The 11,963-nt window shown below is 38.6% G+C and overlaps 1 protein-coding gene across 2 annotated transcripts; it reads right to left on the bottom strand.

Annotated features, from left to right (window-relative positions):
- Window positions 1–4,880: 4,880 nt before the first annotated feature.
- LOC131937472 (alpha-N-acetylgalactosaminidase-like) lies at window positions 4,881–11,708 on the bottom strand. Of its 2 annotated transcripts, none has more exons than XM_059294957.1 (8): window positions 11,624–11,708; window positions 9,371–9,525; window positions 9,087–9,264; window positions 8,781–8,955; window positions 8,067–8,155; window positions 7,169–7,330; window positions 6,806–7,003; window positions 4,881–6,480 (listed from the first exon to the last, which is right to left on the bottom strand). In XM_059294957.1, exons 2-8 carry the CDS (start codon window positions 9,523–9,525, stop codon window positions 6,220–6,222), a joined length of 1,218 nt encoding a protein of 405 aa, XP_059150940.1. In that variant the 5' UTR covers window positions 11,624–11,708; the 3' UTR covers window positions 4,881–6,219. The 2 variants fall into 2 exon arrangements, with proteins under 2 accessions (XP_059150940.1, XP_059150931.1); XM_059294948.1 differs by having other exon boundaries at window positions 11,647–11,705.
- Between the last annotated feature and the right edge of the window lie 255 nt (window positions 11,709–11,963).

The following is an 11,963-nucleotide window of genomic DNA, read 5'->3' as shown; positions in this document are numbered from 1 at the left end:
CATGGACAGTGTGTGTGACGTTTTTATTGCACTAAAATTGTTAAATTAACTATATACCTTCACATGTTTCTCACTATACATGATTGTGTCCATTTATTTTGTTTAATTCTATACATTTGGTCATGAGATAAATTATGTAGCCTACTTTTATTAAAACATCTTGTGAGCGTTTGATTTGTAATATTTTTTTACCATAATGAGAATGATGCATGAATATTGTATAATTTTAGTCCATCAATAAATAATAGTATGTATGTCTACTTTTTAAAAAATAGATCTTTATTTGCCGACTTTTTTAAAGTTTGGGTTGTCTCAATCCTTGGTAGTGTTCCAAACTTTGGTGCTCCAACCTTGGTAGTGCTCCAACCTTGGTAGTGCTCCAACCTTGGTAGTGCTCCAAACTTGGTAGTGCTCCATCCTTGGTAGTGCCCCAACCCGGTGCTCCAACCTTGGTGCTCCAAACTTGGTAGTGCCCCAACCCGGTGCTCCGAACTTGGTAGTGCCCCAACCCGGTGCTCCAACCTTGGTGCTCCAACCTTGGTGCTCCAAACTTGGTAGTGCTCCAACCTTGGTAGTGCTCCAACCTTGGTAGTGCTCCAACCTTGGTAGTGATCCAACTTTGGTGCTCCAACCTTGGTAGTGCCCCAACCCGGTGCTCCAACCTTGGTGCTCCAACCTTGGTGCTCCAAACTTGGTAGTGCTCCAACCTTGGTAGTGCTCCAACCTTGGTAGTGCTCCAACCTTGGTAGTGCTCCAACCTTGGTAGTGATCCAACTTTGGTGCTCCAACCTTGGTAGTGCCCGAACCCGGTGCTCCAAACTTGGTAGTGCTCCAACCTTGGTAGTGCTCCAACCTTGGTAGTGCTCCAACCTTGGTAGTGCTCCAACCTTGGTAGTGCTCCAACCTTGGTAGTGCTCCAACCTTGGTAGTGCTCCAACCTTGGTAGTGCTCCAAACTTCGTAGTGCTCCAACCTTGGTGCTCCAACCTTGGTAGTGCTCCAACCTTGGTAGTGCTCCAACCTTGGTAGTGCTCCAACCTTGGTAGTGCTCCAACCTTGGTAGTGATCCAACTTTGGTGCTCCAACCTTGGTAGTGCTCCAACCTTGATAGTGATCCAACTTTGGTGCTCCAACCTTGGTAGTGCCCGAACCCGGTGCTCCAAACTTGGTAGTGCTCCAACCTTGGTAGTGCTCCAGCCTTGGTAGTGCTCCAACCTTGGTAGTGCCCCAACCCGGTGCTCCAAACTTGGTAGTGCTCCATCCTTGGTAGTGCCCCAACCCGGTGCTCCAAACTTGGTAGTGCTCCATCCTTGGTAGTGCCCCAACCCGGTGCTCCAAACTTGGTGCTCCAAACTTGGTGCTCCAAACTTGGTGCTCCAAACTTGGTGCTACAACCTTGGTGCTCCAAACTTGGTGCTACAACCTTGGTAGTGCTCCAACCTTGGTAGTGCTCCATCCTTGGTAGTGCCCCAACCTTGGTAGTGCCCCAACCCGGTGCTCCGAACTTGGTAGTGCCCCAACCCGGTGCTCCAACCTTGGTGCTCCAACCTTGGTGCTCCAAACTTGGTAGTGCTCCAACCTTGGTAGTGCTCCAACCTTGGTAGTGCTCCAACCTTGGTAGTGCTCCAACCTTGGTAGTGATCCAACTTTGGTGCTCCAACCTTGGTAGTGCCCCAACCCGGTGCTCCAACCTTGGTGCTCCAACCTTGGTGCTCCAAACTTGGTAGTGCTCCAACCTTGGTAGTGCTCCAACCTTGGTAGTGCTCCAACCTTGGTAGTGCTCCAACCTTGGTAGTGATCCAACTTTGGTGCTCCAACCTTGGTAGTGCCCGAACCCGGTGCTCCAAACTTGGTAGTGCTCCAACCTTGGTAGTGCTCCAACCTTGGTAGTGCTCCAACCTTGGTAGTGCTCCAACCTTGGTAGTGCTCCAACCTTGGTAGTGCTCCAACCTTGGTAGTGCTCCAACCTTGGTAGTGCTCCAAACTTCGTAGTGCTCCAACCTTGGTGCTCCAACCTTGGTAGTGCTCCAACCTTGGTAGTGCTCCAACCTTGGTAGTGCTCCAACCTTGGTAGTGCTCCAACCTTGGTAGTGATCCAACTTTGGTGCTCCAACCTTGGTAGTGCTCCAACCTTGATAGTGATCCAACTTTGGTGCTCCAACCTTGGTAGTGCCCGAACCCGGTGCTCCAAACTTGGTAGTGCTCCAACCTTGGTAGTGCTCCAGCCTTGGTAGTGCTCCAACCTTGGTAGTGCCCCAACCCGGTGCTCCAAACTTGGTAGTGCTCCATCCTTGGTAGTGCCCCAACCCGGTGCTCCAAACTTGGTAGTGCTCCATCCTTGGTAGTGCCCCAACCCGGTGCTCCAAACTTGGTGCTCCAAACTTGGTGCTCCAAACTTGGTGCTCCAAACTTGGTGCTACAACCTTGGTGCTCCAAACTTGGTGCTACAACCTTGGTAGTGCTCCAACCTTGGTAGTGCTCCATCCTTGGTAGTGCCCCAACCTTGGTAGTGCCCCAACCCGGTGCTCCAACCTTGGTAGTGATCCAACTTTGGTGCTCCAACCTTGGTAGTGCCCGAACCCGGTGCTCCAGCCTTGGTAGTGCTCCAACCTTGGTAGTGCTCCATCCTTGGTAGTGCCCCAACCTTGGTAGTGCCCCAACCCGGTGCTCCAACCTTGGTGCTCCAACCTTGGTAGTGCTCCAACCTTGGTAGTGCTCCAACCTTGGTAGTGCTCCAACCTTGGTAGTGCCGAGCCTAGCCTAATTATACTAGTGTTGGTGTCCTTAATGAACTAAAAAAAAATTAAGCATTTCAAAATGTTCAGCATGAGCACAGTTAAATATTATCTTCATTGAATTTTATAATTTTTTAAAAATTATTTTTAAAATGACGTTTAACAAAGCAGTAACTTGGGACAGTGAAAGTAAAAGGAAAATAGTGAGCGTCTGAAAGTAAAAAAAAAATGTTAACAAACAAATCCTATTGTCTTTTTTTTTTTTGTTCTCTATTCATTTTTGGTCGGTCGTTGACCTAAAGCCCCTTTTGACTCAGCTTTTTTATCTACCTGCCGCACAAAGGCAAAATAAAGATAATATAAGATCATCCTTAAAATAACTCTCTTTTATAATTTAGAGAAATCTAAAAATTAGTAAAATTTAATCAGGTAGTGTGACGTCACACTTTTGCATTTTAAAAAAAATAATGTTAGAAATAGAATTAGAAAATTGTTATTACGTTTTAGAAAGCTGTTTCAATAAACTGTTGTAGAAATTGATTGAAATACGCTAGGTCGACCGAAATCCGTCAATATATTAGGGAAAACGATGTTTAAAAAATATTTAAATGCAGTTTTGAGTGGAGGGGGGGGGGGTTGTTGGCTGTCTGACGTAACTGACGTAATTTTAGGGGGTGTGGCTTTTTGGTGACAATGTGTGGTGGAGGGGAAGGGGGTGGGGGGAGATAAAAATTGTTTTTAAAAGCTTGACGTCATTTCTGGATGACCCGAAAGCTGTAAGAAAATTATTTCTTTATTCCGGTCCTTTACTGGCGCAAATGTTCTTTAAAGAGCTGACCTTGCACAATTTCTGCCACAGGAGACAACTGAAACATCGACCTAAATAAATTATTATTTGACGAGAACTTTTTTAAACGACGCAATTCACCAGATATGCTCACTGGCGTGGTGAGCTCTGATTGGCTAGACCAGGACAAGCGGGAATTCCCTAAATAGTCATTTCATTATCTGCTGGGTGGATTACAGTCTTTTCGGCAGACACCGGCTGGAATTCTGACAATTCCAGATCTTGACGGCGACAAGGGACCACCAGAGATGTCACTATAGCTCGCCACCGGTCATCAGCCTAAATACGACCCCATAGATGTCACTGTACTCTAGCTCGACCCCATAGATGTCACTGTACTCTAGCTAGACTCCAGTCATGGCCTAAATACGAATTCAGATTTGGAAATGAAAGGGAATCCATCTGCAGTTGGTGGGGGGGGGGGGGGGGGCGCAGTGTTATCTCCCTTAGATCTGCAGTTAGGGAATTGTTATCTCACTTGGATCTCAGGGGAGGGGAGTGTATTAAACACGGTTATAATTATTGCACTTTTAGCAGAGGACAGCAATGTATTAAATGAGACGATAATTATTGCACTTTCAGCAGAAAGAATATATTGCAGAAATATATTCTTATTGCTTTAATTATCATATTTAAATACATTATAAAAAAATCAACTGGATTATTGCATCTTCCACTATATGACACAATCACATCCTCCACTAGATTATGACACAATCACATCCTCCACTAGATTATGACACAATCACATCCTCCACTAGATTATGACACAATCACATCCTCCACTAGATTATGACACAATCACATCCTCCACTAGATTATGACACAATCACATCCTCCACTAGATTATGACACAATCACATCCTCCACTAGATTATGACACAATCACATCCTCCACTAGATTATGATACAATCACATCCTCCACTAGATTATGACACATCCTCCACTAGATTATGACAGTTCTATTTGTATAAAGGTGGGGTTTTCGTGCCGGTTCTATTTGTATAAAGGTGGGGGGGTTTTCGGGACTGTTCTATTTGTGTGAAGTTGTTTCTGTAGGAGACTGATCTATCTATGTAAGGTGGTTTGTTACGGATTGTTCTAATTGTGTAAAGGTGGTTTTGTTGATGACTAATGAGTTTGGTAATGCCAGCTGCTTTTGTACAAGAATTTTGGATGTTTTTCAACTTAGTGTACCTACAGTGAACTGTTACCAGCTTTTGGAAAATATACACAAGGAAAATATACACAAGGAAAACATACACAAGGAAAATATACACAAGGAAAATATACACAAGGAAAAGAAAAAATATTTTTAATATCTTTCATTAAAACATCTCTGGAATGTGAAGTCAATTTGAGAAAACTTTTTAATCTTAAAAGTTCTAAGGGTAGTTAATTAAAGAAAGTTTATTTATGAGTGTTACTAGAAAGGTCAAGATCTTTTAACAGTTGTTGTTTAATAGTGTGGATAAGTAACAGACAAATTCTAGCAGTGATAAAGAAATGTTCAGATCTTGACTGAGAGCAGAGGAGATCAACCAGTTTCAAAAACCTGTGATTTCATTTTGAGAGTTTAGAGACACGGGGCAATTGACAACATTCGACAGAATCCATTTTAAAAAAACTATGAAGAATCAGCGAGAAGAATTTTAAAGAGTTCTGTTTTAAAATGTTCTAAAACCTGTTTACTATTTAAAAATTACATTGATATATTAATGGAATTAAATATTTACCACAAATAAAATAAAAAAACCATTGAAATATTTTAAGCAAAGACTGTCTTATATTAAAATTTCTTTTCATACGACAAATCTGAACAATTTTAAGCAAAGTGAAATTGATACAAAAGTAATACACCTACAAGTCCAAAAACAAAGTGATACTAATACATCAGTAATACACACAAGTCCAAGTTTTCATGCTTACACAAACTACTACATCAAATGTAAAATGTTAAAAAATCTGCAGCAGTTCTTCTGTTCTAGTTAACAAAACATGTTATCCCTGTATGTTGGTCACATTATGTAGATCTTTATATGTGATCATTGGTGTCAATCACATCTGACATGATTTGATCTTTTAAATATCACAATGTAAAAATACATTTTAACATTCTTTTGAGAAAACTCAATATCAGCTTTGAACAACATTAGATTAGCTGTATTACTATGCTGATTAAAGCAAAATGAAGACATAGTGTTAAAACTGACTAATGGACTGACATTTACCATCTCAACAACACACGACAGACACATTCTGGATGTATGAAACACATGAGCAGGGGTGGGCTGGCCTGATGTGGAAAGAATCCAGGTGAGTTCCCTGGAAAAAATTCCAGAGGGCCCCCAGGAACAGTGCTGAACTAGGCCTATTAGTGCTTGAATTTAAAAAAATAACAATTAGTCGCATGAATTTGCATCAAGCTGAGGATGATCATCAGGCTTTGATGGGAAAAAATGCACAAAGAAAATTGTAATCTGGGGTTGGGGGCCTATTGGACACAGCCAGTGCACCCCTGCCCGTGGGCTACAAAATTTTTTACATAGGTCATCCTGACATTGTTCTTAAAATGAAATTGTTAAAAAAACAGCCTGTTCATTACAACCAGATGGTGTATCTCCAACAGCCTGGTGATTAGGACAAGATGGTGTATTTACCAAAGAAGACACTGGACACGTCGACTTTTATAACGACTTCGTCCTTCAGGCCAAACTTTCCAATCAGATTCCCAGAGAAGACCTCCGTCAGGTTGTACACAGCATTCTCTGTGACCCCCAGGTCAGCAAGAGAGATGGACACGCGGGTGTGGGCACCCCCCTGGTACTCATTCAAGACGGCCACAGCATAGCTGCCCAAGGGGAGGACTGGACGGAGCCAAACTTGTATACCATTAATCTGTTGATATGTTAGAGAAATGTTTAGGAAAGAAATTTTATCACAGGGGAATAATACAGCCTTTTCTTTGATTACAGGTAAATTGAATAATGAGTGCTTTACACCTAGAGAAAAAAATGTGATAGCACATCATGCCTCTCTTTGTGGTAGATACACAGCCCTGCAACTTTCCCCCCCTCCCCCAAACTAACAAAAATATCCTAGCCATGTTATCACAACATGACTCTCCTTGTGGTATTTACAAAGCCCTGTACCTTCCCCCTTACAACAAAAAAGATTTAAATTTAAATGATTCCTCCCCAAAGCAAAGGGAAATAATCCCTACCTGCCAGATTCTCTTCCCTTGTATACCAAGCTTATCCTGGTTAATGGCTATTGCACCTTTATTCAGAATTAGACTTTTGGCCCGAGGTGTCACTGTACGTAGATCATTGGACAGGAACAAGGGTGCGGCCATCATAGCCCATAGGGCCATCTGAGCCTCTTCTTCAGACTCACTCAAGCCTTTGTTGCCAATAACAATCTGTTAGAAGAAAACAAAACTTACACAAAAAATTGCATTTTGTCTAGGTGTGTTAGACTTGTGAACATACGTGATGATTAAAGAAATATATCTGGTAATTTTTTAATATATTAAACCTCCATGTAATGTAGCAGTCAATGGAATAACAAACAAAATAATGAGTACCATATCGGGGTCGTTAAAGTTTCCTGGTCCAGCCACAGAGCTAAAGTTGCCATGGTCATCACCATAATACTTGATTATACTTTTAACACTGTCCCAAGCGTCATCAATATCATCAAAGTTTCGCCAGATGTTACAGTACTTGGCTATACGAGGATAGTCAGGCTGTAGAAAAAAATTCCTTGTCAGTTAATTTGTTTTAGTTACATGTTTTTTGTTAGTCTACTTGTCAGTTAATTTGTTTTAGTTACATTTTTGTTAGTCTACTTGTCAGTTAATTTGTTTAGTTATGTTTTTTGTTAGTCTACTTGTCAGTTAATTTGTTTTAGTTACATTTTTGTTAGTCTACTTGTCAGTTAATTTGTTTAGTTATGTTTTTTGTTAGTCTACTTGTCAGTTAATTTGTTTAGTTATGTTTTTTGTTAGTCTACTTGTCCGTTGATTTTGTTTTAGTTACATGTTTTTGGTTAGTCTACTTGTCAGTTAATTGTTTTATTTACATGTTTTTTGTTAGTATACTTGTCAGTTAAGTTGTTTTAGTTACATGTTTTTTGTTAGTCTACTTGTCAGTTAATTTGTTTTAGTTACATGTTTTTTGTTAGTCTACTTGTCAGTTAATTGTTTTATTTACATGTTTTTTGTTAGTCTACTTGTCAGTTGTTTTAGTTACAAGTTTTTTGTTAGTCTATGACAAGCTTTTATGCAATCAATGTTTAAATCTACTAATAAATCTTTACTGGAGTCCTCTGTAAGTGAAATGTTTTAATAAAACTTTTTCAAATCAAGTATAACAGATACAACATTAAATCATAAATAACACTAAAGAATGTGTCAAGCCAATATTAAAATTTAGGAGTACAATGGTTGACGAGCATAGACAGAGACCCAGTGAGGTACTTACAATTGTTGACTGTTCGTAAGCAGGCCAGCTACAGCTAAAAAGAATAGGCCGTCCAGTTTTATTCAAGTAGAACTCCATTATTGGGTATGCTATATGAAAATGCAATAATAAAGACGTTAGGATTAGTCTTTAATAAGGTGAAATTTAAAATGTCCAACATTGAAAAAATATATGGTTCAATACAAATTTTTAATCAATTTTTATAACTTTCCTGGTTGAGTAAGATTTAAATTCTTAAACTGATACTTCTGCTTAAAGGTTAACTCTTATGATACAATTTAAAAAGTTATAATATGAACACAATGTTTAAAGGAAATAAAAATATAGTGTTGAAATTTAAAAATTATCAACACACAAATGAATTTGGCTAATGTAGCAAAAAATGTTAATTTTATCACTCCTCATCAACAATCTTCAGAATTCAATAAATGTATTTTTTTAAGGTAGACATGATTTATTACTGTCTGAAACATGGTATTGGTCCATGCTACCATTTCTAGTCTATGTAAGAAAAAACAAAGGGAAATAACTACGTTTTTTTAAAAAATGGTTGTCCCTAAAATGTGCCAAAAAAAACAATATAAATTAATGATTTTTCTAACATTAAATTAAAAATTATTACATCCTACTTTATCTTACAATTTTTTATTTCAGTATCTTTGTGGATCAATAAGAAATTTAAGGGGCAGAGTTACATAAACTTGAAGCACATACCAACAGAAAAATCATCTGTTGTGGAATAGCATCCATCCATCTTGAAAGAGTCAATCCCCCATTCAGCAAAGGTGTTTGCATCAGTTTCCATGGTAAACTTGCTTCCAGGATAGCCACCACAGGTCAGTGTACCCATGTCACCATAGATACCAAGCTTTAGCCCCTTACTGTGGACCTAGAAACAGTGATGAAGACATAAGCTAAATCATTCCATATTCTTATTATTCAAATAGATCATTTGTATTAATGTTATCATAAGTTGCAGCAATTTCTTGAGTAAAATGAAAAAGGCAATAAATATCTTACATAATCAGCGAGAGCTTTCATCCCACTTGGAAATCGTTTGGGGTCAGGCAGCAATCTGTTGGTGACAGGGTCTCTCTGTTTAGCTGACCAGCAGTCGTCTATGTTGACATACACATAGCCAGCATCTCTGTAGCCATCTGCAGCTAGCCTGTCTGCCATGGCTTTGTACAAATCTTCACTACACAAGCACAAAAGTTGGGTATTCAATACTAATTTACTAAGGCATAATTAATTTACATTACTGCAGGAAGGGGGGGGGAGGACAAAATAAATTTCAAACCTACTTAACACATTCGTCTGGATAATTGTCGCAATCTATTTGGCAGCGAAACCTCTGCCAAGACAACCAGCCCATTGGCGGAGTCCTAGCAAGGCCATTGTCCAGCGCTGCCACTTGGCTTGCTAAAGCTATCACACAGTAGACTATATAGTGCATCATCTAGGGAAAAAGCGTATATCAGTTAGTCACACAAAAATGTAATTCCAATTCAATTTTTAAATAAACCCTTTTTTGGTTTTCAAGCAATAAATGAAAACACTGATATTGAGTTATTGGTCAGAATAAAATGCTGTTATCTTATAATGGTCTTAACTAGTGATAAGTAATGTATGAAATTGAAAATGAGGACATGACCTAGCCTCTAAATGTGTAGATAAATAAATTATGGTACAGTAGTTTTATGTAACTGAAACTCCAAGGCAAGACTTGAAATCATTATAGGACTATGGGAAAAGTATCTCTAATAACTGTAGCCTTAAATCTAAATTTAATAAGAAATAAAATCAGCTCTCAAATGTAGCCTTGAATATAATATTTTAACATAGGGCCTAAATCAATCTATTATTCAAAAACATTTGAAAGGTGTGTCAAGAAGTAGTCTGATCCTCCAAACTAACTAATGCCAAATGTTTGACTAATTAATGACTGGCAGTTTAAAAACTCTATCCAGATTAATTTAAGCTGATTACACTGAATTACGCTAAGAACTGAGTTTTAATTTTGTATTAGAAGATATGATTTATCTCAAATTTTTTCAATGCTTTTTAAATAGCCAATTATTAATAGGCTGACTAGATCTATCTCAAATTTGTCAAATGTTACTTTTATTATATACTAATTAACTTATTTACAATGGCATATTTTTTATTTATACAGATTGTACATTTCTGTAAAACTTTAGCACATGTCTTCCAGGTAGGCAGACCTCCCAGTTTGTAAACCACAGATATAAAAAATTGGGTAGATGTTTATTAGAATCCACACTTTGAATTTCTAGTGGAATGAGCCCCCAGCCAGGCTGCAACCAAACACTACACACACAACTGACAACCAACTTTCCCTTTAAGGAGCAAAAGCTTATGTGCAAAATACATTTTATGTACAAGGTACCTTAAATTTTATATACAAGTTTATCTATATTTTAAAGCTTAGGGCTTAGAGAGAACAGTGCTGACAATACTAAATAAACAGAATAAGAGCTTTCAGCTAGATATTAGTAAGGTCTACGTAAAAAATTAGTGCACCTCAGTTGTATTACTTACGATAGTAATTGTATATATTGGATAGACCTAATGATTTACTTATATCCTAACCTAAATTTATTCCTAACCTAAATTTATTCCTACAGGTAATCATTACTAGATCTAGTAATACTAGATCAAGTCCTCACTGTCTACTTCTACTCTAGTCAACTCTAGTAACAGTAAGTGAAGAGTCACTTAAGTAACTAATAGATTATCAAGTGGGAGTACACTATCAAATCAAATTAAATCAATGCAGTCAGTGAACTAGAGTGTCACAGAGTAAGTCACATAGTAATACTAATAGTAACCACAGTGATCAGTGAGTGGAGTCAGTTCTGAGTTCAGCTCCGACAGTATCAGTAGACTTAAGTAAGTAGTCAGTGTAGTTGTAGACTAGACTGAGCTACTTCCTCACTAGTTAGTTAAACTTTAAACTATTACTACTATTAGTTACTAAGTAGGCCTACTAAGTACACAGTATGAATAGTAATAGTATGATACAGTATTCATTCAGTATTCACTATATCAGCAGTGAGACAGTGACCATCAGTACTACTAATTATGCCTTCTATGCTAGTACTACTACTACTACGGACTACGGCTTGCTACGCCTACTACTACGGTAGTAGTAGTATTACTAGTACTACCAATGACACGACCCTACTCCCTACTAAGTTATTATTACTCAGTGAGTGAATCACTGAGATTTTAGGCCTACTAGACTCTAGATCTAGATCTAGATCTATTCCAATATTCCTGGAAGTGGTGAGTAGAAGAGTAAGACGTCACACTGTTGTATTGTAAGTCAAAACAGACTGAAAACAGAAGAGAGGGTCGTGTCATTCATAGTCATGCCATTGTTGTTTGTAAATTCAACCACAATAAAACAGTAGTATAGTATAGATCTAGGTCTAAAGAATAAAGAGACAAAACGTATTATACTACTTTTATACTAGCCTACATTAGTTAAATATAATAATATTTAATTAATATCCCCTTGGCTTACTACTTACTACTAGTAACTAGGTAAGCCTACCTTGTATACTATTTTTTGTTCGTTTTGTGTCATGTGACATGAGTCATGTGATTCAATCAAAAGTTCAAAATATTGTATTCGCTATGAAGAAACAAATTACGAAATATACATTTTTACTTTTAGGCCCTATCAGAGTTTCTTCCAGGCATCTCTTCGGGGGGGGGGGAAGGAGCTTTCTCCCCTCCCCCCGAAGAAAGTCTACCGCCCCCCCCCGAACAAAATGAAATTTATATAGAAAATATATACTTTTAACAGTGTCCGCCCCCCCCCGAACCGAAGAAATTCTAACCCCCCCCCCCCCCGAAAATTTCAAGGAC

Source organism: Physella acuta, unplaced genomic scaffold (genome assembly GCF_028476545.2).
Source record: "Physella acuta isolate Inbredline_101_S28 unplaced genomic scaffold, ASM2847654v3 ptg000017l, whole genome shotgun sequence".
NCBI lineage: Eukaryota > Metazoa > Mollusca > Gastropoda > Physidae > Physella > Physella acuta.
Note: the sequence above shows the minus strand (reverse complement) of the source record. Positions and strands in the feature narration are given on the sequence as shown.

What these genes read in the sequence shown, in the direction of transcription:
- LOC131937472 (XM_059294948.1), bottom strand. Translation starts at nt 11,679, where the DNA reads ATGACACAAAACGAACAAAAAATAGTATACAAG. An exon ending in TGAAAGCTCTCGCTGATTAT is followed by an intron (nt 8,956 to 9,086) that starts GTAAGATATTTA and finishes CACTGTTTCTAG; the next exon opens with GTCCACAGTAAGGGGCTAAA. An exon ending in AAGGGAAGAGAATCTGGCAG is followed by an intron (nt 6,481 to 6,805) that starts GTAGGGATTATT and finishes ACATATCAACAG; the next exon opens with ATTAATGGTATACAAGTTTG.